The 26690-nt window shown below is 35.4% G+C and overlaps 4 protein-coding genes, 2 long non-coding RNA genes, 1 other non-coding gene and 1 pseudogene across 7 annotated transcripts; 5 read left to right on the top strand and 3 right to left on the bottom strand.

Annotated features, from left to right (window-relative positions):
* The first annotated feature begins 429 nt into the window (after positions 1–429).
* Positions 430–3863, top strand: LOC108839754 (glutathione hydrolase 1). Its single transcript, XM_018612529.2, has 7 exons — positions 430–574; positions 1154–1479; positions 2006–2521; positions 2603–2838; positions 2927–3197; positions 3283–3420; positions 3525–3863. The coding sequence occupies exons 1-7, from the start codon at positions 568–570 to the stop codon at positions 3756–3758; spliced, it is 1728 nt and encodes a 575-aa protein (XP_018468031.2). The 5' UTR covers positions 430–567; the 3' UTR covers positions 3759–3863.
* A 1164-nt stretch (positions 3864–5027) lies between these two features.
* Positions 5028–7620, top strand: LOC108839753 (alanine--glyoxylate aminotransferase 2 homolog 1, mitochondrial). The gene is made up of 9 exons (XM_018612528.2): positions 5028–5366; positions 5604–5834; positions 5926–6096; positions 6200–6343; positions 6416–6595; positions 6719–6944; positions 7036–7149; positions 7246–7332; positions 7419–7620. The coding sequence occupies exons 1-9, from the start codon at positions 5145–5147 to the stop codon at positions 7460–7462; spliced, it is 1419 nt and encodes a 472-aa protein (XP_018468030.2). The 5' UTR covers positions 5028–5144; the 3' UTR covers positions 7463–7620.
* Positions 7621–7978: 358 nt separating this feature from the next.
* Positions 7979–8052, top strand: TRNAV-CAC (transfer RNA valine (anticodon CAC)). The gene has a single exon. It is a non-coding gene; the product is annotated as a tRNA-Val (tRNA).
* A 2054-nt stretch (positions 8053–10106) lies between these two features.
* On the bottom strand, positions 10107–11702 carry LOC130503397 (uncharacterized). Its single transcript, XR_008940801.1, has 6 exons — positions 11534–11702; positions 11274–11450; positions 10959–11174; positions 10743–10812; positions 10565–10658; positions 10107–10330 (listed from the first exon to the last, which is right to left on the bottom strand). It is a non-coding gene; the product is annotated as an uncharacterized LOC130503397 (long non-coding RNA).
* Positions 11703–15119: 3417 nt separating this feature from the next.
* LOC108827760 (uncharacterized) lies at positions 15120–17300 on the bottom strand (annotated as a pseudogene).
* A 222-nt stretch (positions 17301–17522) lies between these two features.
* Positions 17523–18209, top strand: LOC130503399 (uncharacterized). The gene is made up of 3 exons (XR_008940802.1): positions 17523–17763; positions 17835–17970; positions 18036–18209. It is a non-coding gene; the product is annotated as an uncharacterized LOC130503399 (long non-coding RNA).
* Positions 18210–22893: 4684 nt separating this feature from the next.
* LOC130503398 (heavy metal-associated isoprenylated plant protein 23) lies at positions 22894–23743 on the top strand. The gene is made up of 2 exons (XM_056998016.1): positions 22894–23125; positions 23356–23743. The coding sequence occupies exons 1-2, from the start codon at positions 22954–22956 to the stop codon at positions 23658–23660; spliced, it is 477 nt and encodes a 158-aa protein (XP_056853996.1). The 5' UTR covers positions 22894–22953; the 3' UTR covers positions 23661–23743.
* Positions 23744–24376: 633 nt separating this feature from the next.
* Positions 24377–25815, bottom strand: LOC108829017 (photosynthetic NDH subunit of lumenal location 4, chloroplastic). Its single transcript, XM_056998017.1, is given in 10 exon segments — positions 24377–24769; positions 24874–24942; positions 25027–25062; positions 25065–25086; positions 25232–25324; positions 25419–25469; positions 25471–25512; positions 25514–25540; positions 25542–25640; positions 25642–25815. Coding segments are annotated over 10 exon segments (681 nt in total). The 5' UTR covers positions 25801–25815; the 3' UTR covers positions 24377–24686.
* Between the last annotated feature and the right edge of the window lie 875 nt (positions 25816–26690).

Genomic DNA, 26690 nt, shown 5'->3' with positions numbered 1-26690 from the left:
GCCAATCAAGCATGATGCAGACGGGCACTTGGTTTTATGACCAATTAACAAATTCGCATTTTAAAAAGTAGGCACGACCTTCTTTCTAAAAACCTCACGGGTTTGTTTACTTTCAAAACTATAAATGATAATTCTTCTCTCTTTTTTTTTTTAGTGAAAATGTGTAAAAAATTGCCAAACGATTAACTTGGATTTAGATCTTACTATTACAAACTGTTTTTATTCTACGATTTATTTGGTGATTTTCATAAATCCGCACCATCAAGTATAGCCATGTGGAGTGTTGGACCAGCTTTGTGTATTTATCACATAGTTGAATAAAATAGAGAGTATATTATTATTATTATTCTCCATATAACTGAAGACTTCACGTCATTTAAAAAAACCTTTATAAACGTGAGAGGCAAAAAATAGAAACCTTTTTTAAAAAGACTAGGCGACTTTTGAGGAATGGATATAAAGAAGAGAACTCAAATGAGACTTTCGGCCACAGACTCTTAAAAATCTTCCGAACAGATCTCTTGCCTGCCTGCCAAGGACGACAACTTTTAAGAAAGTGACGTTTCAATGAATTGTAAGTTATTTTGCTCTTTCTAGTTTCAAACAAACGAAAAATATCGTCAACGACTGTTTCATTAGCTACTCTGGTTTTACTTTGTCTAACCATTCGTATTTTCTCACCTAGAAATGGACTATTAACAAGCTTCATGGTTAATGGGGATTTTGTAATATATATAGTTAAAAGCTTCTTCAATGTATAGTTGAAGTTATATAGATTGAAAAAAAAAAAAAGAAGAAGTTATATAGATTGGACCCTGTTTTTTTCATGTTTCTGAAATTTACATGCATATTCAGAACTTGGACCAAGTAAATTCTTTGAGTAGCTTTAGCTAAATGTTTTCTGAAATTTACACACAAGAAATAAGAGTCTCGTTTTTTATTTCGTGGTCAAAACATTGAAATAAAGTCTTTGTTGGGTTTTGAGCTGTTGTGTATACGCGTGATGGCTAATTTTTCAATATTTGACTACTCTCTATCTTTTTCCAATTTCCGAACAAGCTCTCGAACATTTACACGAAATCTTTTATCGTTCAACGTTAAAGATCATCTGTGAGAAGTCTCTGGTTTGATTTGATTCTTGTACCAATCGCAGCAATGTGGCTGGTTCGAACAGCGATCGCTCTTCTTCTAATCGTTTTTCTGCAAAACGCTGCGGCTCAGAAAAGACCGCAACAAAGTATAGTCAAGTCTCGGGGTGCGGTTGCGACCGACGATGGACGGTGTTCTGTGATCGGGATGAGTATTCTTCGACAAGGAGGAAACGCTATTGATGCGTCCGTGGCAGCTGCTCTCTGTTTAGGCGTCGTGAGTCCAGCCTCTAGTGGGATAGGAGGTGGAGCTTTTACAGTGGTTAAGATAGCTGGCGGGAAGGCTATTGCTTATGATTCTAGAGAAACAGCTCCTCTCCGCGCCACTGAGGTATAGTAATGTCTTTTTTTCTTTTTTGCAATATGCGTTTTGAAATATGAGTTTGATCTTTGGTGTAGAACATTAGTGTTAGGTAATAGCGTCTCTGATCTGAGCTTTCTTAAATCGTTATTTTGAACGCGCTTTTGTGCTCATTAGCGTTTTGTTTTCTTCTTAGATAAGCCTTTTAATGTGATGTTCAGCCTAATAGCTTTTTCTCCTAATAAAGAAGTGTTTTGAATGGGCGTTTATGAAGATCTCTTCCTTTTAAATATGCGTTTAAAAAAAAAAATCGAAATAGCGTCTTTGAATCATTGAATGTATGCAGGTAATAGCGTTTCCTCTGATTAAATATACCAGGAAACGAGCTCTAGAGCTTAGATAGCGTTTTCCTTAACCTTTATTAATCATACACAGTCTTGGTTATATATTGAATAATTTAGTTAAGAGTTTCGGACACATATATTAAGGTTAGATTTAGATTTTCTAGACGTTTCTGAATCATAGACATTTTATTGGGTTGTTCTTCTTGGTGTAGGATATGTATGGAAGCAATCCTGGTCTAAAGAAGAAAGGAGCCTTATCAGCAGGTGTTCCTGGGGAAGTCGCAGGATTATTCACAGCTTGGAAACAACACGGAAAGCTCCCATGGAAGCAGTTAGTGACTCCTGCAGAGAAACTCGCAGAAGGATTCAGGGTTTCAAAGTATCTCTACATGCAGATGAACGCCACAAGAAGCGATATCTTGGCAGACAAAGGTCTCTCTGAGCTATTCGTTTCAAATGGAGAGCTCAAGAAACCAGGAACGATCATCCATAACAGAAAATTGGCTTTCACACTCAAGCAAATCGGTGAATATGGTCCAAAAGCGTTTTACAATGGCACGGTTGGAGTAAACCTAGCTAGAGATATTATTAAAGCGGGCGGGATAATAACTTTGAAAGATCTGCAAAGTTATAGAGTTAAGGTTAGCAAACCGTTGTCAGCGAACATTCTTGGATACGAACTACTCGGTATGCCTCCACCTTCATCCGGTGGCGCTGCAATGATGCTTGTAAGTCCAAAAAGAAAAATTTGTAGCAAGATTGTTACATTGTATCAAAACAGGGTTTATACAGAGTTTCTTGTGTTGCAGGTTTTGAACATTCTTTCTCAATATGGGATTCCATCAGGTGTTTCTGGCTCTCTAGGTGTTCATCGACTAATCGAAGCTCTGAAACATGCTTTCGCGGTTAGGATGAACCTTGGTGATCCAGACTTCGTCAATGTTACTAAGGTTGTTTCAGATATGTTGTCTCCAGAATTTGCAAAAGACTTGAAGAAGAAGATAAACGATGATAAAACCTTTGATCCAAAATATTATGGCGGCATGTAAGTTTTTTTCATCTATCAAACATGATGATGATGGTTTCTTCTTTGTTTCTTGACTTAATCAATATTTTGTTTCTTTAACTTGTAGTTGGAATCAAATCAATGATCACGGGACAAGCCATTTATCGATCATAGATCGTGAGAGGAACGCTGTTTCGATGACTAGTACAATAAATGGTTACTTTGGGGCAGTGATGTTATCTCCAAGCACTGGAATCGTTCTAAACAACGAGATGGATGATTTCTCCATCCCTACGAAATCCACCGGTAACCTAAATGTGCCGCCACCGGCACCAGCTAACTTCATCCGACCAGGGAAACGACCATTGTCTTCAATGTCACCCACCATTGTACTCAAGGTATAGGACAAAAATATTACTTGTGTTACACGAAACTCTTAGTTAGGCTCCAGACAATGGGGTTTCATGCGCTTTGTTTACGTAGGACGGTAAAGTGAAAGCTGCGGTGGGTGCGAGCGGTGGAGCGAACATCATCGCCGGGACAATAGAAGTTTTCTTGAATCATTTTTTCCTCAACATGGATCCTCTTTCTTCCGTTTTGGCTCCAAGAATCTACCATCAGGTTTTTTGCTTATCTCTTTTTTTTTTTCCTTTTGTATCCATGCAAGAAATTTTCTTATTCTTTGTATATAACTAAAACTTACCTTTTGTGATTCTATTTTGCAGCTGATACCAAACAGAGTTTCGTTTGAAAATTGGACGACAGTGTTCAGTGATCATTTCGAGGTTCCTAAAGAGACAAGAGTTGTGTTGGAAAAGAAAGGTCATGTTCTAACGCCAATCGCCGGAGGGACGATTGCTCAGTTCATTGTTCAAGAATCCGATGGAAATGCTGGCGGAATGAGTAAGCTTGTGGCAGTTAGTGATCCAAGGAAAGGAGGGTTCCCCTCTGGATATTGAGTTTTTTTTTTTTTAGTTTTATGCCATTGTTTATTTCATCGAACTTGCGATGATTATCAACATTTTAATTGATGAATAAAAATAAATAAAATTTCTATTGTTTTAGGCGACCAACCTTAAAGGCTCATGTGTTAGTGGGTTTTGTGGTGTGAATCACCGTGTCCCTTTTTGGACGTGGGAGCTACATGCAAGTTAAGTTCATTTCTTTCATAGCTAAATCACAAACACGATCAATTAAACTTTTGTGATCTACCATGAAAAAGAAATGACTCACGATTGGATTTACCTTAAGAATATTTCTCTGTGATGTAATATCTTTGGCAATGACTGTGAAAAAAAGAAAGATGCATTTTTGTTTTGTATCTGTGATTAGTCAAATAAGTACATCTGACGAATTATAGAGTTAGTTAATAATAATTGGTAGATTACAAGTTAGGCAAGTGCGTTGGTTGTTATGGACGACAGCTCGAGTAGCATGGCTTTATTGTGTTGCCTTTTGTCAAGTGAATGAGTGATAGTTATGTATGCGTCCAACTTTTCGACATTTCACACTTATTTTATTAAGCAAATGAAATAGGTACATGTCTTAATTATCTATCGTAATTTTGTTCCAAGATAATGGTCATTTTAATAGTTAGCTTAAGACGGTATAACGTCATGAACATAATAAAAACAATTATTGTATGACAAACCAGAGAATCTCGCATGCAAACTTAGCTTATATTATATTTGAATCGTAAGGAGTTGGGTAGTTATGTCATCATTTATACGTTTATAGTAAAAAAACACATCATAATCTGATTTAGCATAAGTATGTGTATCCATCTACCACTTAAACTACGATAAGAAGAAGAAGAAGGTTAGCAGCCACAGATGTTAGGTCCATCAACCAATCATCATGTCTAATTACTAAAAGAAATACATTTTCTTCTAACCATACAAAGTAATAATAATGTAATGAAAAATAATCTTTCATCAATAATGCTTGAGGATTAGACCATCGTTTTCTCCATTTAGATTAACTTTGTCAATTCATTCTTAATTTATAAAACTCCTTAACTTGTTTTCAATATTAATCGTAAATTAACAAATAGGAGGATAATTGACAAAAAAAAAAAAACAAATAGGAGGATAATAATATATCTAGGATACTCCGCCTCTAGTCAGGGACACGTCAAGAGAGTGTAATTAATCAATATCTCCGTAATTAACATGGAATCTCTCTCTCTCTCTCTCTCTCTCTCTCTCTCTCTCTCTCTCTCTCTTTTTGAGAATCCTATCCTATATGACACGTCATCATTTCCCAAAACCTTTGATCCCAAAAACTACTAATCACTCTGTTTTAACACTTGACTACTAGTCATTATCAGATCCGTACAGAGAAGGATGATGAGGCAGTTGGTGAAGAGAGTTGTCAATAGAGCTTCAGCTTCCTCCAGCCCTGCCATCTCCATCTTCCGCTCTGATTTCTCCACCTCCTCCCCTACGCCGCAGATTCCGCCGTTCGATTACGAGGCGCGGCCGTATAATGGTCCCTCCGCCGAAGAAGTGTTCGAGAAACGGAAGAAGTTTCTGGGACCTTCTCTTTTCCATTTCTACCAAAAGCCTGTATGTTATATGTTTGTTTGATTCAATCATCGAATATGTTTGAAATTAGGAATTAAGAACTCTCTCGTTTGCAGTTACTTGGATTCATGATGAGTCGTCTCTCGATATCGTGTAGTTTGCATCAATTGTTTTTAGGGCTCTGCTTTAGAAATCCATAAATCGAATTTTGCGTGATGTCAACTTCGCTTCATCATCAGCTTGATTGATATCCATGTTTTTGGATATGGCTTTTTTCAGCTTAACATCGTGGAAGGGAAGATGCAGTACTTGTTTGATGAGAGTGGTAGGCGATACCTTGATGCCTTTGCTGGAATTGTCACTGTCTCCTGCGGTCACTGCCATCCCGACATTCTCAATGCTATCAATGAACAGAGCAAGCTTCTTCAGCATGCCACCACCATCTACCTACATCATGCTATTGCCGATTTCGCTGAAGCTTTAGCTGCTAAGATGCCTGCTAACCTTAAGGTACACCTACCTTTGGGGATTAAAGGCTATCATCTCTTATTTGCTTTTGTCGAGATATCAGAGCAAGTTTCACGATTTTTTTGGGATGCAGGTTGTCTACTTTGTAAACTCTGGCTCGGAAGCTAATGAGCTAGCAATGATGATGGCTAGGCTCTACACTAATAGCCTTGAGATGATTTCTTTGAGAAATGCTTATCATGGTGGAAGTTCTAACACTATTGGACTCACTGCTCTCAACACTTGGAAGTACCCGTTACCACAGGTTTGTATTGTACTTGACTCACCATATATATAGTTTTCCACCCATGAGAATCAAGCCTCTGCATTATTCTCTCTGATAGCGTGTTTGTAATTTTTTCTGTTAGGGAGAAATCCATCACGTCGTAAATCCAGATCCATACCGTGGAGTTTTTGGTTCTGATGGTTCTATGTATGCTAAAGATGTTCAAGACCATATCGACTATGGTACTTCTGGAAAAGTCGCTGGATTTATCGCTGAGACCATCCAGGTTTTTTCATTTGTCTAAAAGAATAATTAGTGTTAAAACAATTTACCATGCTATAATCATTTCAACCTCTAGGGGGTGGGAGGAGCTGTAGAATTGGCTCCTGGTTACTTAAAGTCGGTTTATGACATTGTCCGCAAAGCTGGTGGTGTATGCATCGCCGATGAGGTCCAAACTGGATTTGGCCGCACAGGAAGTCATTATTGGGGTTTCCAGACCCAAGATGTAGTACCCGACATAGTCACAATGGCAAAGGTTTGTCATGATAAGTCCTTCACCAGTTGCTATGTTCTCTATTCATCAACTACATTTACTGTTATTTACCTCAACAAACTGTTTAAGCTTTTTGCTAAGAATTGGTGTTGGTTCTGTTGACAGGGAATTGGAAATGGATTGCCATTAGGAGCTGTGGTGACTACACCAGAAATCGCTAGCGTATTAGCTACAAAGATTCAGTTCAACACGTTTGGTGGGAACCCGGTCTGTTCAGCTGGTGGACATGCTGTTCTAAAGGTTATTGATAAGGAGAGACGCCAAACACACTGCGCTGAAGTTGGTTCCCACCTTATTCAACGTTTGAAAGATCTCCAGAAAAGACATGATAGTAAGCAAACGCACAATCTTTCAGCATTTTTTTATCAGATCCGTGGTCTCTTTTTTTTCTAATTTACTTAACCGCTTTTGTTTGCTTTCAGTCATTGGAGATGTGAGAGGAAGAGGATTAATGGTTGGGATAGAGCTTGTGTCTGACAGGAAGGACAAGACACCAGCCAAGGCTGAAACAGCTGTCTTGTTTGAGCAACTTAGAGGTAAGCAAACATTAAAAGCCCAATGCGTCGATTGTAACTTACTAAAGTATCGATAAGCTAACAAAAAGCCATTGCTCTTTTGTTCTGTTTATGAAGAATTGGGCATTCTCGTTGGAAAAGGAGGACTTCATGGGAATGTTTTCAGGATAAAGCCACCAATGTGTTTCACCAAAGACGACGCAGGTACATTCCTCATATCTTTTTTTTTTGTGTGTTCTTGGTTTCAAAACGAGATGTATAATGTAACGAAATGTCTTTTGTATCCACAGATTTCTTGGTAGATGCATTGGACTATTCCATCTCCAGGTTGTGAAGAAGGACGAGAGAAAGCGAATGAGAGTTTTAACCTTATGTTCTGTTTTTCATCGTCTTTTTAATGTTCCAATCCAACTCTCTCACTCTTCCTTGTTCCTTTTGTAATAACACTCTCTTCATGTGATTTGAAAATTAAATAAAATAAGTATTCAAGCATTTTTAGCCTTTCTTTGTATATAGTTAAATTTTTCAGTGTAAACATTGTTTCTCAACACGATTGATTGGCGAACCCGTAAGTGTTGCCAAAAAGTCACGTCTCAAAAGGGAGAGGAGGAATGCAATGGAGGAACAGGAGAGAAAGAATGCAATGGATGAAGACGACACGTTCGAGGATCCCGTGTGCACCAAGATACTTGCCAGAGTCAACACGCCCTTTATCCAAGCCTGTTCCTGAGATTTTCCAGTCTACAAATCTTATATGAGGTGCGACTGGATAAAGTTTTTAGCTTACGAACCAAAAGCACACATCTGTCGTATTTTATATGCAGTTTTGACGACAATTCAATGACATCAAGTCTGGGTGGTGTAGTCGGTTATCACGCTAGTCTCACACACTAGAGGTCCCCGGTTCGAACCCGGGCTCAGACAATTTTTTCTATTTTTTTAAAAAAAGTAAGCAAGCATTTAATTGCTGGTTTGGTTCCACTATCCATAATCAACATCTAATTTCTTTAGTTAATTATGATTTGGCCTTTAGGAAGACGCATGAGACAGTTGGCCCTTAATTTCTTCTTATTGGCTCTAAACTAGTTACTATATGTTTCTTTAATGAAAACGATATAACTATGAACGAACACAGTTTTAATTAAAATGATGATATTAATGAAAGATATAATATTTGAAGTCAAATCTAGACGCAACATATAGAGAATTATAAACTGTTTTGAAACTGACACACGACTTTGAACCGTATACTTAACTATTGATCGCTAAAGGACTCAATATACATTTTCTAAAAATTCATATCATCGTGTTAAGGAGATGATTAAGTTACCGAAGGAGAAACAAACCACGAATATAATATAGATAGTAGTGTATCATATTAGTTTTTATTCTGGCTACGGACCAACGCATAATACATAAACCGCTCATGATGAATTATCATGAGACAGTAGATTAACTCAATCATAGAACTCACCTTTACTTTAGACTAGTTTCATAGCCCCCGCGCAGGCGCGGGGCCGGAGACATTGTCGACACATTAGATAATTTTGTGTACCTGATTTTGTTATTTGATTAGGTTATTGAATATTTATGGGATTTTGTATGATTGTTATTTCTGGAATTGTAAGCAATGAGAAAATGAATTCCGAATTTGAAATTTGAAAGTGTTTTCTTTTTATTATTTCGTCTTGACCCATAAATTACTTTCCCGACACACTGGACAACTTATATTTGTACGAAGCCAATGATCAATGCAAAGAAAATGAAATTTATGACCGCAGGTGAGGGTCGAAATATTGGTTACATTGGTATAGTTCTCAAAGCATATCCGCTAGGGATTATTGACCTTTTTTCTTTATCGTAAGTTGTCTATGAGTTGATGTAGTTTGTGTAGTCGCTATTAAAACTGTGCTAGTAGGTGTGGATAGAATTGTATATTATGTGTTCCGTGGGTTTTTTCTTTGTAAACAGTTAGTCGTTTTGTTTGGTTAGAACTGATTAGTAACGTTGGAGTAAGTTTATGAATTGTTATTTTTAGGGATAATTCTCCTAAATAATTTTTTCAAAATTTTGTCACAAAAAGAGTTCATTAGGAAGAAAATGACTAAAATATTACATTTAATAGCTAAAAGATTTGTATTCCTAAGATATATAAATATAAATAAAAACTAAAACAAAATAGATTTTTTTTATAGTTTAGAGTTATATGTTTTCAAATTCGAATTTGTTATGAAATTTTATTTTTCTGATTTTTTCAGCTTTTTCAAATTCAAAAATGTTATTTGAAACTATTAAAAAAATATTTTTCATTTTTAAATTTTATTTTTATTTTATAAAATTTTAAATCGTAATCCCAAAATTCCACCTTAACCCTAAACTCTAATGTTTAGCCTTTTAGATTAGTTAACTCTAAACTATAAATGTATATTTATCTTTTTAATAAACTATAAATGTATATTTATCTTTTTAATAAAATATTTTTTTTCATTTTGATTCATAAAGACTCAAAATAATATTTTTAGGGTTATCCTGTAATATTTTTCATTTTTTATATGTTTGTTGTGTCTCTGAATTTGTTTAATTTTTTGTTAGTGATTTTAAATGTGTTACAGTTGATTTATTGTTTTGGTATTCTTTTCGGTGTCCAGAAAGTTATTTTAAAGTTCATTGCAGAATTATTAATTGAAATTGCATCTGTTATAAATTTTAAAATAGAAAAACGTTTAAATGTCTTTATTTTACATGTGTTTTTAATTTAAGCTGTAAGCTTCATTTTTAACTCAGAAAGTATTAAAAAATTATATGACTGACATTTATGTATTGTTGACGTTAAACTTTACTGATATATAAAGTTGGGGATACCAGTAATTAAGCGAAGACGTGTGAATACTATCTTTATTAACTCTTACACCAGTAAGAAACCATTTACAGCAAATCAAAGAGATAACCAAAGTTCAAAGTAGAAAAAACATGTGGAAATGGACAATTGGAATGAAACGAAAGCTAAGCGGGGTTGACGGTTAGATGGCCTTAGGAGAATCACTCAACGGGCATTTGCGTTTGTTCTCGTCCGCTGCAGAACCTGGCAGACTTGCTTCAGCAACTCCCAATGAAATCTTTGGTGCACACCCTTGTTGCTGGCAGGTTCTGTTGCTTGTCCAGATTCAATGTGCACGACTGGAGGTGGGTTGCTGCTGCTACTCTAAGATACAGTAGGACATGTGTTTTAATATATATCAGCAATATAAAAAAACTGTGAATACATAGGTTATCTCTGAATGAGTGCCAAATAAGAGGTTATCCTATCATATATATCAGAAATTTTGTAGGGAGTCACACGCTACTCATCTGAATTAGGCTGGGGTTTGTGGGGCTTTAGAGTAAGAGGAAAAAATTACATACAAAATTTAAGTGGAATTGTGAAAGGAAAACGTACCTACTCAAGAGCTAGACTTGATGTATCTGTCTTGATGAGTTTTGCCATATCTCTGTGGAAGACCACAAAAGTGGCACTGTCCTTTCCGTGTCACCTGGATCAGAAGGACATGAATTATTAGCAGGTATTTATATTATCTTGTCACTTTGAAAATGGATTTGGGAATAACAGTTTAGACCTGATGACTCTTGTCACTTTGGAAGAAACACATTGGTTCAACAGAAGTGCCGGACTTGGTAAGCTTCCTCCTGCAAATGGTGCAAGAAACAAAAGACCATCCATTACCATTAGGAATGATTTAATTAGGAGATATGGATCTCAAGGTTTGTTGAGGAACTATATATATATTGAGGCATGGATCTGTGATGATTAAAAAAGAACAGATTTTGCATACCAGGAAAGGCATCAGTTGTATTCACAACTCACAAGAGAACCTACAATTGTCACAGAAGCTTTGGAAACAGCATTTGCTTGTTGGAAACAGCATTTGCTTGTCAAAGCAGCATCTCTCATATTTTCTTTGCATAAGGGGAATTTTAGTTCAGGAGGAAGTTCCCAAAAATAATGTGTTGCTGACGGTAGTCTTTCCATTTGCTCCTCAAACGCATCCCTGAATTTTGTTAAATTGATACAAAACATTCAGACTGATAGTATGCAAAATAAAGTAGCATATAACAAAATTGAAAATGTTTATTTAGCTCAAACTTACTCATTTGCTTTCAAAACTGCAACTGCACCACTTGCACCAGCATAGACTTGGGGATAAAGATGGTGTAGGGAACGGTGGCGGCGACGGAGACGTTGGCGGTGACGGAGATGGCGGCATCTGCAGAGGCGGCGGTGACGGCGGAGACAGGGGCGACGGTAGTGACGGCGGCTAAGGCAGCTGGTGAAGTCATTTTTGCAAGAGTTTAAAAATGATGTAAGCGATGTTTCAAGGAATGTAGAGAGAAAGGGTTGATAGCTCACCTCGAGTGCTCTTTATAAAGGAGGATTCAAGAATCGTTACGGAAGGCCGAATCGTTTCGGTGATAGAAGAAATGCCCAATCGTGCGTTAACGCCCACCATAAATGCAGAAGAACGGAAGAGAAAGAGGAAGAGCAAGATGAATAGGGATCGCGTGTGATCTGAAAAAAAATATCGAGAACCTCTAATCTATAGGCCAAATCAACACAAACCAACACAAATCAAAACACATGATTAAGCCCATACAAACACAAAGCCCATTTTAAAAAAGGACATGTGTCACATAAAGAGAAGTGATACTCCCTCATTATATTATAGATTCTTAATTCCAAGCATAGCAAACAATAACAACCTTGGTATTACATATTAATGAGTGAATTAAATAGTTCTGCTGATTTCGAGAGTGGAGTGGCAAGTATTGTCCATCACCATCTATGTACATAAATTTGACAACTCATATGAAATTATGAACATATAACTAAAGTCGGTCCACTAATACACGTCTAACTTGTTTATATAAAACTTATTGATTAGCCTTAGTTTAAATGGAAACTGAGTCGATCAAGTGCAGTGATCAATAACATAATTCCAAATGTAGAATGAATTATGAAAACCCAAAATAATATGTTGGTGTATAAAGGTGGGTGTGCCCTTCCTTAAAGCATTTCAACTTTAATTTTTCTTTACAATATAGTATTTGCTAATTGCAAATAGTTGGTGCTAAATATATTAATTAATTTCTTGTGAAAAAAACGTAACTAACATCCCCCTAATCAGTACTAGTTTTGCTAAAAAAAAGTCAGTACTAGCATGCAGCACCAGCATGGAGTATTTTAATATATTATCATCACCATCAGTCCATCACCATGCTGATATATGTGAATCATAATATTTTTTTCGTACATATATTGTGAATCATATAAACATCGTACATATATTATCGATTCATAATAATTTTTTTTCCGGCTAAGTACTAAGTAACGTTGTATGTCAAGGTTACAAAGTCTTTTTATAGAAGTAACGTATATAGAAAATCTCCAATGTATTTTTTTATTTTTGCCTCTATGAAAGTATTCTCAAAAAAGTTATTTTAGTTTTACAAGAAATACCATTTATTTATAAAAGTTGATAACTAACCCTATTTGTTTTTAACTTTTAAAATATTTTCATAAAATTATAAATTTGTTTAGACTAAAGTTTTATTAAAAGACTATTATGTAAATAAAAAATGTAATTGTATTCTTATAATATTTTATTTCTCTATAAAAATAATTATTTTGGTTATAAGTATACAAATTTGAGAGTTAAATGATTATTTTGAAAATAAAAACGTATAACCTTATAATAGAAGAATGCCAAATAGAAAAAAATAGCAATTTTTATTTTAGAGGTGAAAAATAGAAGTGGGATAGAACATTTTTGCCTCTATTATAACATATAGAATTGAAAATAGCAATGGATTGGATCTTCTTAGAAGCAAAGTTTGTTGTCTGTAAATTTCGGCTGAAGCTTCACTATTTTATAAATAATCTATTAGTCAAACTGTCAAAGCATATGATTTTATTAATGAGTAAATAATCTGATAAGTCAGAACATAGGTGGGAACTGGAGATTAGTGGCCAACTAGACGGAGTCCAATTTATTATTCTTTTATGTGAAGTTTTACTTGCTAGTTTAGAGAAAAAAAGCTGTTAAAATTTTACCTAACAGTTTCTAAACACGTGGGCTTTGTAAATGACACCACGATCCTTAGAATAGTTGAATTGTTATCAAAAAGTTATTGTACATGCTAATTGATATAGTTTTAGTCCATGAATTATTCAGATTACATGAACCATGAAAATATTATGATATTAAATATGGCAAAGTTGAATACCAATGCTCATAGAGCATCACTAATGTAATACTCCATTTTTTCCTTCAAATTAGAGTAAAAGTGAAAATGAAATAAAAATACTCCAATCCTACTCCATTTCTCATTTCATAATGGATCGATGAACAAACAAAAATTAGATTACTTCATTTATGGAGTAAACACTATTATAGAGTAAGATATGGAGTTGGGTTGGAGCAATTTCTACTCCATTTTTTATTTTTACTCTATTTTAGAGGAAAAAAATGGAGTGGGATTTGAAATGCCCTAAGGATCATAACTTTAACTTATGTCATTGACTCATTGATTTAAGAGCCGTCCTTAAAGCGAAAGCCACATATTAGATGAAACCTCGCTTCTATTTAATTATTTTAATGAATGATCAGTAGTTATTAATTAAGAATATGCTAATTTGTGGGGGGGGGGGGGGGGATCCACTTGCCATAGTTTAGAGTTAAACTTTAGACCATTTAATCACAGTATCACACAATGGTTCTTAAGACATCAAGCGACTTTGATAATTTGCGAAAGAGTTGATGCATAGTCTCGCTCACGAATAAATTACGTTACATCGCCTTGTAGGTTTTTTTTCTGTCTATTTTGCAGCGGTTAAGGTTTTTCTGTCAAACACTGACCTGATCAATCAATACAACAAAGCACTAGATATAACTACTAATTGGCATAACTAGTTTGTTTTGTGTTATATATTTAACTTTACACGATCAATTATAACGTAACCAGTTAATATATTGAACCGCTATTCTTTTTCTTATTTATTTATTTTTGACAAAAAAAATAGTTTATATCTTAGTCCTTTGTTGTATTGGTTTGATCAGGTCAGTGTTTGATTTACTCTACATAGGTAATCTTAAGCGCTGCAAAATAGACAGAAAAATGAACTTGTATCTGTTTTTGGGGCTTGAAAAGAGGTGAGAAAGAAAATTTGAAAATGAAAAAGGAAATCAACTTGTGGTGCCAAACCAGATGTGGAGGTCAGACCATGGATCTAATGGAGGTAAGTTCGATATACACTTTATGAAATTGTTACATGGAACATCATGAAAACTATAGACACAAGAGCTAAAACTTATTATATATAAAAACTAAAATATATAATAAGGGGAATGAAGTCACAGAAACCTCTATAAATAAGGCATTCTTCAAGAAACTCAACATCACTTGGAAACTCTCAATTACATAATTACAACATTTACATCGTCGATAAAACACTAAAACAAAAGATGTCGTCCATCGGAGCAAGTTACGCACCCGTAAATCTTATGCAGAAGAAGCTGAAGGAGAAGATTACAAAGAGAGAAAAGGAGAGAGAAGAAAAAGATCAAAGTGTCGCCGTCGTTGAGACCTCTTTAGCCACAGCCGGTAGGAATTCTAACAAAGTCTACCCTTCTCGCTCGTCTTCTTATAATGAACAAAGCATAAAATCGTAAGAGTAAAACCTAAGGTTAAGGAAGGATATTCTCTGAGGACTGGTTCAGACATATGTAATTTGTCCTTTGTATATGTAACATGTATGTATGTGGGATGTGTCTGAAACATTATCGTGGTCGTGTTTATATGGAAGAAAGTTAAACTCTGTCAGTGACTTAGGTGCTTCCTTAAAATGATCTAATGACTAAGAATTTTACTTGCGATAATTTTGGCCTTGTCAGTACTTAATTTAAAGTTTAAACCAAAGATCTTTAAAAAAAGGAATAAAGAACAGAGAGGTCCAGCACAACCAACTTTTGTTCGTACATCAAAAGGCACCAAAGTAAAGTGAAAAAACACATAAAGAGTTCTTCTCCTGCGTTCTATCATTAGAAATACCAAACCAAACTGAACAAAGTCCTCAACTTTTGTCTGCAACTAAGCTAAATTCCTAAGAGCCTCCAAGATGTCAAGATCACTTGTTATTAGCTGCAAGTTTAGCTGCAACTTGTTCCTCTGACAAGGGCAAGTAGTATATCCTGGGGATTGCTTTTGTCTTCTTGAAAAGATCATCCAGAGTGACTATGGGAGGCTCTTGCAACTAGAGGAAGAGGAGAAAGGAAGGACATGGCGTTCTTTGACTGGAGGTGCTTTGGTCAAAGGCGGTGGTGGTGGCAAAGCAGTTGGAGGTGGCTGCGAAGGAGCCTGAGTCTGTGACTGAGGAGCTTCCAGTTTTGCCTTCACTTCCTCTGGTCCAACAAATTCAGCTGTCAGAAGGCGGCCTCCGTTAGGTGGCCATTGGAGGTTATACACTGCTTCTCTTGTTGCTGCGGCTTCTTCAACTGAACCATACTGCATTCAGCCATTCACATCACACCAACTATCAGTTACGAGAAATTCTATAGACACTTGAAAGTCAGAAGAACAAAACCGGAATCTAACATTTTTGTAAACCAAAAAGATTGAAGAAGGGGACGGGGTCTTACTGATACATAGCAGTGGGTCTTAATGGTGTCCATCCAGAAACTAGTGACGTTTCCGGTTTTACCCAAAAGCTCTTGAACAGCTTTCAGTGTAAACGGCCTAAGGAAACGATCAATCCTGAGGGAATGGTAGGCTCCTTTGGAGATGGAGGAACTGTCACCAAATATTGAGCACACATTATATAATAAAGACAACGAAATAAGAGATGGAAAAATACATAGGGGTAGGTGACGGTTAACATACACACGCGTTCCTTGGGTCCATCTTCACTAACCGAAGAGTAAGATCGGGAGAAGTTCCTGTGCTTCAGGAACATTAATAGTCCCAGAGTTCCATCGGCGTTGCCTCTTTGCAGGCTCATTCTTTCCAACAGCATCTTGATCTACAGTGAGGTAGAAGTCAAACTTGATATAAGAAGCAGACATAAAAACAAAGATGAACAACTATTAAAACACTAGCAATATATGCTTCACAAGCCAACATAGAAGCTGGGATTAAGCACGTAAAACAAAATGATAAATGGAAAAAAAGGAGAAAGCCTTACCGTTAACAGGAAGCTTTCTTTTGTCAGAAACCACCAGTGGATGGGGGCTCTTATTATCAGGGGCTTCCCCTTTCCCAAGATCCATAATATCAGGATTCTCAGGAAGCAAGTCATTTTTCTCACTCACTTGATGAGAGGTAACTGATTGGGTTGGCTTTGTCTCAGGCTCATCATCCATAATAGACTCATCACCAGAACTTCTATCTAAATTCAACTTTTCACTCAATTGAGAGCAGTTATTGCACTTATTATTATTTCCTTTGGTCATATCTGCATTAGCAGCATCTCCACTCCCAACAGATATCTTCTGCTCAAGTGGCGGCTTCTCGACATCCATTGGATGCGATTCGCCAATGACTGTCGATGGCTCTTGGGACTTATTAACACTATGTTCTAATTTGACATTATCAGCAATTTGGTTACCCTTTAGTTCTATTTTTACATTATTTGAGACACAAACAGTAGAAATACAATAAGATTTTTACCTCAAACCCAGTAGTAAAGGGGATAACCTCAGATACCTGGTAGTGTGTAGCACATTTTTCAAGCACTGCTTCAGTAGGTTGGGCCTTAGGATCCAACCCGCAAAACGTTTCCTTATTCTCAGACTCTACATGAGATTTGAGAAGAGTGTGCCCAGTTAGAGGAGTGGTTTGCACTGGATCTGGTGCAACGTAGCCTCCAGGTACATGAATAACCACAGGCTGCTGATTGGCAGGGGGGGCAAGAGCAGCGGCATTGAGTCTTTCAGATTCTTGTTGGTGGTGAGAAAGAAGGGAATGATGATCAAGACGCCTAACCAAATCAAGCTTGAAGCCTTGAGTAGTTAGTCGACGTCTTTTAAGCTCTTCCTTCAACTCAGTAACCTTCCACTTGTCAATTGGTCGCTTGTTCAGGATTGGAAAAGCTGATGACGACGACGACGACATCTTTTTTTAGTCTGTCTATGAGTCAAAAAATTTTTTTTAAAAATATATATATATATATATTTTTAACTGGAGGACCTCCTAAAGTGAAGGGAAGGGGGTTGGGTTGTATGGAAAATAACGAAAATGCCCTTATTTTTTTAAGTACTACTTGATATACGACGCCGTTTAAGGCTAATATCTTAAATATACGTACTGAAGAGGCTCGCCAAAGTCATTCAGTTGATAAGCTTGTATTGTTAAGCAACGAATGGTCTGATTTTGTTGTCGGTTCATCATGTTAACGTCATGTAACTCTGCTTTTCTATATCAACTGGTTATTGTAGGGATCACTTGCGCTGGAAGATACACTCTCCAAAGAGATAGATATGCTTCAGACTTATCTTGAAGGAATTCATCAGGACTCAATGTTAGACTTGGTGTTATCATCTCTTCCACAAGAAGCACGATCCAATCGAACAGATACAGATACATAAGGTGAGCTTAATTCACAGATCGCAAAGGAGTTAAAGAGAGTTGAACCAATTTCTTACTCTTTGTATCTTCAGTTTAATATCTTGAAAGGAACACTTGGACACTTCAGTCTCACTCCACCTGGTGGCGGAGGAATCTTAGCACTTTCACTAGCACATATGGCATCGTGGCTCAAGCTATGCTATAATGCTACTACTTAAGAAACAAAAGGTATACACTCAAACTCTGAATTTGAATTGCCTCCTTTGATTTTTTTTCTTTCTGTACTGTTCAAGGAAGTGGACCAATCTAACGGAGGCGTAATTACAAACGTCGATAATTGTTTGGCCGAGGGCAAACTAGCAGAAGCAGCTGCTGCACTTGAAGAAGGTGTGTTTAAAGGAAGTAAAGCAGAGGAAATAGTGAATGAGAATGGGTGAAACGTGCAAGAAACAGAGCCATCACAGAACTGGCTGTACTCTTCTCCAATCTTATGCAACTGTGCTACTCTCACTTGATCATTGATCATCGATTCTCAATTGTTCTGTTTATATCTCTATAAAGCAGACACTGTTTCTTTTAGGACTCATCACTGGTTTGGTGTTTAAAATCACAGTTGTTCTTATCTGAGTTAGAATTTTAACAGATATTTTGTGAGCAAGTTTAAAATGCGCTTAAATTTTTGTTAGCATCGCCCGTAATTCTCCCATTTTCAATTATTTGAATCTTCATATATTTTGTGAGCAAGTATAAGCTTAAGTTCGCAAACTAAAAGAATGTTGATGAATTTTAAAGTTGACACGGCATTCACTTTACGTGAGTTCCCTTTTGCATTATTGTTGTGTTCCTAACTACAAATTTAAGAATCTAAGAAGATAACACACTAAACCAAACGACCACAAAGGTGCATCTTTTTTTTATCCACTCAAGGCATTTATCATTGAAATCTTGTCTTGTCCGCATTATAAAGTTCTACATTTTTTTATGGTCAGGTTTTGGACAGGTTTGGACTCTGGTTGTTGGCAATAAAACCATATTATTCGACATGGAAAAATAAGTATTTAAATCCCCAACTATTTGAAATCAACAAATTTAATACTGAAATATTGTTCGCACGATTTTATTCACCAATTAATAGTTGACTTTTCAAAATATTAATTTCGGCCAAACAATTATAATATTATATTCAATGTTTTATTCATAAATGAATTGGTTTCGGTTCGGATTTATCGGATTCGGTTCGGATTTTGTAATTTTAACTAAAACCGTTTGATCTCGAGTTACTTACGGGTTTTGGTTCTTAAATGGGGGTTTCGGTTCTTAAACACTAATTTGTACTCGGTTTGACTAAAAAAAACTTGATAAAAAACTCTGTTTATTATTTACAATCACATATTGTGCCTAAATCAAAAGATTTTATTTAAGAAACAGAAATAAAAGAACTAAATGGTAAAAGAGTAAAAAAATGAGCTACTTTGTATAATAGTGCTGGATTGCCGAGTACAAATTAGTTGCATTCAAAAGTGCTACTAAAGTTGCCTTTGCAACCAACGAGCTTAAATGTTCTACTATTGTTGATCAAAGGCATGTGACAGAAAGATAAAAACAACTTTTAAAACTTTAATAAAAATAGAAATGATACAAAAAAATCACCATTATTAAAATGAAAAACAAACAAAGATCGCCATTATCCAAGTGAAAACTAAAAGAAGCTAGGGTTGTGTCTTAATAGATCGGGTGTCGAATGTAATCAAATGGATGTCGGTCGGTTCGGTGAAAACCCGACCACCATTACACCACAAAAACAGCAACGCTTAGTTTATTAAAAAGATCTGAAACCAAACCAAACTGGTTTTATCGAACCGGTTTTCATTCGGTTGTTTGGTTCTCGGATATTTTGCCCAAGCCTAATTAAAATAATAAATACTTAATTCGGCTGGCAAAATTTAAATTTGATATGGGAGTTATTATTTATAGTTTTGTTGTAAATACAAATATAACCTCTTTAAATTAATAATCGATAGATTAATATCTCCTATAATTAATATAATTTCATAGTCCTAAATTGAGTTTTTGGTTCAATTAATACCTCGATAAATTAATATCTCTATAATATAAAAAAAATATAGTTTTAGTGTAGTCCCAACATTATTATTATAGAGGTTTCACTGTATCACCATTCCAAATTAGTTACCATAAAAATTGTATTCTAACAAACTTTTTTATAATTTAACAGCACATTGTAGTTTATTAAAAAATATCACTACGCATCTTAGTCAAAACAATTTTTTTTTTATAAAATGTGTTTTTGTTTTTACCAAAATATAAAATATTCAAATAAATGTTTAACAAACTCATATATAAATAAGCATTTGGATATTTTTTAACATTTAAGAATATTTTTATCAAATAATTATCATAACACAAAAAATTAAACAAAATAGTTGATCATTTTTATTGTAACATTTAAAATAAGCAATAATCAATGTGAGACAAATTACAAAGATTAACTATACCTCATTTCAATTTTAAATCTTTTAAATAAACATAACTGGTATACTATTTTGATTTTCACTTAATTATATTCATATGAGCATAACTATTATGGTATTGTGTTTCATATCGGTTACTAATTAGTTCAATCGGGTAGGCTCAGATTTTAGCGATTTTTTAGGGTTTTATCAGGTTTTTAAATAATGAATATTTCCTAAAATCTAAACGAATTACATATAGGATCACAAGGCTTACCAGTTCGACCGTGGGCAGGTTCAAATTTAAAATCGATGATTAAATGGAAAAAAATATTTAAAATATAGAAAAAAATTTACAAATTAACAAAAAAATTGTAAGTTTGTAAATGAAAATTTTTATAGTAAAATATCCAGCGTTTTTAAAGCGCAGATCAAAATTTAGTCTATCTTATTAAACTGAAGTACAAAATATGTAAATCTATTTTTAGATAAATTCGGGTATCTGAATTCTTCGGTTCGGATCAGATTTGGTTTTTTAAATACAAAATTTTGAATAATTTGAATATTTAATCAATTTATGTTCGGGTTTGGTACTATATTTTTGGATCGGTATCAGTTATGTTCCTCGGATTCATTTTGCTATACCCTAATAATTACATGAAAAACAAATATCAACATATTTTTCAAAATATACACCCGTGCATGCGCGCTTATCAAAGTCTATAATCATTTAATTTAAACAACAAGTCAAAATATGTAGATTGGAGAGGGAATAAAACAAAGCCAGAGAAACACATAGTTTACCAGAGACACTCTATTTATCGAATTTATTATAAAGAAAGTTTTACTAAGATAAATACATTCAATAATTACAAACAAATAATATATTTCATAAAAGTGAAAAATAATATCCGCGCTTTCGAAGCGCGGATAAAATCTAGTAAGTATTTAAATCCCAACTATTTGAAATCAACAAATTTAATACTGAAATATTGTTCGCACGATTTTATTCACCAATTAATAGTTGACTTTTCAAATTAATGATTAAAAATTATTTTTTTTAAATCACAAACAACTTTAGTTAGTTTTATATCAATTATCTTCGCCACCAAACCTAAACATTCGAAATCTACAAATTTAAATCATGATTTTCAACGATAAAAACGATTTTTTGTGATTTTTGTTTCTGTGATTGGACCAAATTTTCTTCTTATCACCGGAAATCGTATTTGTTATTGTTAGAAATCGTTTTCATTAAATTTAGGATTTAAATTGAAGATTTAGAAATTTATAAAGTTAACGATAATCTCTTGTGACTTGGTATTAAATTTGATGATTTCAAATAGTTGATGATTTAAATACTTATTTTTCCCATTACTTGACATGAATTTAAATAAATTTTGATCTGTTGCAGGAAACTTCTTCTCGCCGGTTCCTTATAGGTAGAGATGCTTAGATTAGGTATCTAAGTATTAAACGTACCGACTGCTGTAGGTTTTGCTCGACAACTTCAAAACATTATACATTTTTGTCAGCTAAAGTACCGCTATTTTTGGTGTGTAGTTATTACTTCCATATAATATGACCATTCTATGAGTTCTATTTTACTGAGAAAAGAACGAGTATACGTATTTGTATTTACGGAAGAAAATGAAGATCGTTCGACGATATTTGATACACAAATTGAATTGAGAAGCTGAATTAACAGATAATTGGATGTGTAATTATATTGTATCTATTATTGAATTATGATCTGAAATTATAAATACGTTAGAACAGTGTAATGTATTAATACACCAGCAAAAGAAAAACTAATAACCAGCGAACTTTAAATACGAAACAGCTAAGTTAAGAAGTTAGGTGGCACAACTCATCCAATCAGGAGACAACCTAACACGCGGATTCAAATCAGCGCCGTCAGATTTATATCACGTCAACACATCGAACGCTCAAGATCTCCTCCCCGTACGTGAGTGAAGCTGCTTTGAAGTAAGCCTCGATGTTTCTCGCTATCAACTTTAATTTTACTAAATTTTAGTTTTATCATTGATCACCATTTTAATATAATAGTGAACCGACTATTATTGTTTAGATAAATTAGTATGAATTCGTTAGCAGATGCATGGCTCTCACCTTCTTCCTGCCTTCCTATGAATAACAAAACTTTAAATAAAACATTTTAAAAAGTTGTGTTCTTATTCCACTAACGTAGCGTAAATTAACCTTCGTGTATATATTTTTCAGCAATATGTCACAAACAGTTTAAATTTAAAGCCATTTATTTTCGTTCAACTCTGATCTTTACCGGTTTGGTTGATCAAAAAATTAGCATATAAGAGCGTACGTGACCCCTTGGTTCCAAACTTTACTCATCAACTACTATCTTTACCTTAACCACAAGGTCTTTGGCATATATATTGCTTACAGCCTAAGTTCTTAAAGTAACCCTTTTCTATATTTTTATAAAACGAGCCAAATTTTTATTGATGTTGTGTCAATTTTAAAACACAACAAGATACTTTTTCTTTCGTACCAAATACATAATGTACTCAAAAGTATATTATTTTTATTAAAATATCACAAGGGCTATATAAGTCGAGACAACCTAGCTAGAAACTCGTTGCAGATTGAAAGAAAAACATATCCATACAAACACAATACATAGAGACAGGAGGAGAGAGAATAACCCATTCGTAGTTTTCTTGCAAAATAAAAAAAACAAGCCAAAAATCAGAACGAGAAGATGGGAGTTGGAGGAACATTAGAGTATATATCTGAGCTAATAGGAAGTGGAGGAAGTCATAGCTATGGCAAGAGGAAGAAGAAGAAGCAGTTTCAGACAGTGGAGCTCAAAGTGAGAATGGATTGTGATGGTTGTGTCCTCAAAGTCAAGAACTCTCTTTCTTCTCTAAAAGGTAAATTAACTAATTAACAACTTTTTACAATCTAAATTAACATTTGGTTAAAAATTCTCGTTTCCATCCTATATGAAAGTGTGTAGTCAGTTAAGCTACTTTGGCTTTTGTATTTTCTTTCACGCCCAACTCGTTTGTTTCAAACTCTATCAAAAACATATACATGTACGTGAATACACAAAGATACATCGTTTGTTAACATTTTCAAATCTTTTAATATGCTTTCTCAGGAGTTAAATCGGTGGAGATAAACAAGAAGCAGCAAAAGGTGACGGTGAGTGGTTACGCGGAACCGAGCAAGGTGCTGAAGAAGGCCAAAGCGACGGGAAAGAAGGCTGAGATATGGCCTTACGTTCCCTACAACTTGGTGGCTCAGCCCTACATAGCTCAGGCTTACGACAAGAAGGCGCCGCCTGGTTACGTCAGAAAAGTCGACCCATACGCCACCACGGGGACGATGGCTGTTTACAACGATGACCCTTCTTACACTTCTATGTTTAGTGATGATAATCCTAATGCTTGCTCCATTATGTAATTACTAAATCAATAATAAAGACGGTTTATATGTATAGATATGTATAAATATGAGTTATATAGATTTTGGTGTTTTTTTGTTCAGGATTTTGTCTTCTTTTGCATGTGCTTTCTGTTTGTGTTACAAGAATGTTAATTAATTTTAATAAATGCCTATTATATAGACTAATCAATTGGATGTTATAAAGTGATAATTGGCACATTACAGAAGAACTATTCATTATGGAATTATTTCAAGATTTTTACTTTTGATCATTGGCCATTACAGATCATCTGAATCATCCGTCCAATCCATCGCACCATCCGATCATAGATTACTTTTGTTCTTATTGGCATTTGGTTTTGCTTTAGGTGTTCTTCATGCTCTTTTTGGTATCTTTCCGGAAATCAAACTCTTAACTATTTTTTCAGTTTTCACCAACTCTTCTCTTTATGGTATGTAACTAAAAGAAAATTTCCAAAACAGTGGGTAATAATGATCACATAAAGCTAATTTGAGAGAGAGAGAAATAATATGTTTCACTGCACATCATAAACTGCTCATATAATGTCCACTATATATACCGATATGACTCTTGATCTTCAGATGTATACAATGTAACACAAGCAATTAAAAACATCTTCATCCATCTGTAAATGGAAGCCTAGATCAGTTCATGCATTACTTATCTATTTTGTTCATACCAAGAACCAAAGTTGTTGTGGGGGGACCAAAAATAGAGACATGCATGACGCCGATGAACAATCACATCGCAACTTTATTCCAGACTCTTTACATCTTGGTGACACAGGCTGCATCAAATGACCTAGACTGAATCTAACCTAACACGCGCTTCTCCACCTTACATGATTTACCGAGGTCATAACTCAACCATATTTTACACAGAGGAAATGTCTTGTTCTTCAAAAGCAAGCTACTCATTGGGTTTAAGTTGGAAAATGTCAATGTTTACAGATGATTCAGAATCTGGTGATATATATCATATACACAGTTTTTTTTCTTCCTTTACAGAACGAAATTAGAGCTTCATCTTGTGTTACTTCCGGGGTAGATCTCAACAAAATTAATATCATAGAGCAAAGTTGCATTGCCAGGTATGTTACAGTCACCTGCATAACCCAAATACAGGATAGCCCAAATATACATATATATCATTGCTTTGAGAACATATAGAGCATAAAAACACGTATACAAAGAATGGTTTAGGAAGTACCAGAAAAGCACCCTGCAGGCTCAGGTCCATAAGCTAACTTAGGTGGAATCTGAAGCTTACGCTTCCCCCCTGTAAAAAAAAAATTAAACATTGTTTCAGCCTAATAAAAGAAAGACACCGAACGTACGTAAGAAATTAGAGAATACTACTTGCCTACTCGCATAGGAGGTACTCCTTCGCCTCCAAGAATCCTTGGTCTAGACCCCTTATAACCTGACAATCACAAAGAGTAAGCACCAAGAAACTAACATCATTTTATCTTTCTCATGCACATCAGCTCGGAACTCCTATTAAACTATGAACAGGAAATGTAATCTAACTAAGGGTATTACATATTGGGGTTGTTATAAGGTCATACCTTGCCGACACCAATCCGCATAGTAAGTGGTCTTGCCCGCTTATAGGTACTGTCAAACAACGTTCCGTCTGCAAACCTCGCCGTATAGTGAACCTAAACCACCAGCACCAAAAGTCTCAAACTTTGAACCAAAACTTGTGCAGCGTAATGTGTCAGTGATAAACATGGAAAGTGATGAACCCTTTACAGAGAGACGGATTGTATTACAATTTACAAGTACGCCACGAGGAGCTTTGTCACGCGAACCCAACAGCGATATCGCAGAATCCAAGCCCTGATTTTTGCGTAGCTGTATTCGCAGAGAGGGTCTTCCAACAGTGGCGTAGTACTCTAATCCTCGTGGCGTGTCTGCATCCAGAGGCGTCAGAGAGAGAATCGTGGCGGCTAAAATGCCTAAACCCACTCCGAAACGTTCTTCTCCCGGCGGTGAAGCTCCTCTGTTTCTGCTGGCAGTCAATTGGGAGAAGAGAAGAACAGAGACACGAGAATGACGATGAAGAAGAAGAGATGGTGGGTCTGAAGGAACGTGTATGGATAGATGTTGTGAGTGTTAAAGTCGAAATCGCCATTGTTGGATTCGTCAGAGCTTTTCTTTCCTTCTCTTCTTCCTTATCTGTGGGAACTGCAAGCGTTTTGGTCTTGAATCTTCCGAGAGTACAACTGACAAAAAAAACAACAGTGTTGGATAGATTGTAGGACCCACCTGCCATGTAATAAATTAAGAGATTTTTGACGACTCTATGAAAACAAATATAAATTTAGCTAACATTAATTATGTCTTCTTTTATCAAATGGTAACTAAGTTTTATTTTTAAAAATTGCTGTTTTTGAGAGACTGTGATTCTTACCAGTGGTGTTTCCTTATGAATATATCCCTATATATTAAAGGAGAAACATTTTTAAGGCTTTCCTTAAACGATTTTGGTGAGAATGCATGAGAAGGCTCGGATCCACGTGTCACTCTGTGAGAGAGTTTAAGAAAAACGGATCATTAATTCTTTGCTTTGTTTTCTTATTTGGTTCCATTACAAGAAACGTAACCAAATTTTTTTCATTCATGCGCGAACTGTTTTGTTTGTTCATTCGTTTTGTGCTACGTTTCGTTAAACATTTAGAAAACACTACATTTCCAACTTATGGTTTGAATCCCTTCTCAGCATGTGGATAAATCTGACGAAACTCACCACCACGAAGCAGAAACACTTTTGAAGCATTACCTCTCGACGATGGAAGGATCCGAGTCATCGTTCTCTCCCTTCGAGTCTTGCCGTCTTCTGTCGCGTGTTCTTGACCTCGAGAGATCGATGAGGCAGCCCTTAGCGTAGACGAGGAGGACAAAAGTTAGGGAGAACATACAACTGGCTTGAACTTCAGTTGCGAAGGCCAAATCGGATGAGTTTGCCGTTTGCAAACAGGGAGAGCTAAGGGACGAGCAAACACGAAGAGCTAAGGGGAGCTA

This window comes from Raphanus sativus, unplaced genomic scaffold (genome assembly GCF_000801105.2).
Source record: "Raphanus sativus cultivar WK10039 unplaced genomic scaffold, ASM80110v3 Scaffold0932, whole genome shotgun sequence".
In the NCBI taxonomy this organism is placed as follows: domain Eukaryota; kingdom Viridiplantae; phylum Streptophyta; class Magnoliopsida; order Brassicales; family Brassicaceae; genus Raphanus; species Raphanus sativus.
Note: the sequence above shows the minus strand (reverse complement) of the source record. Positions and strands in the feature narration are given on the sequence as shown.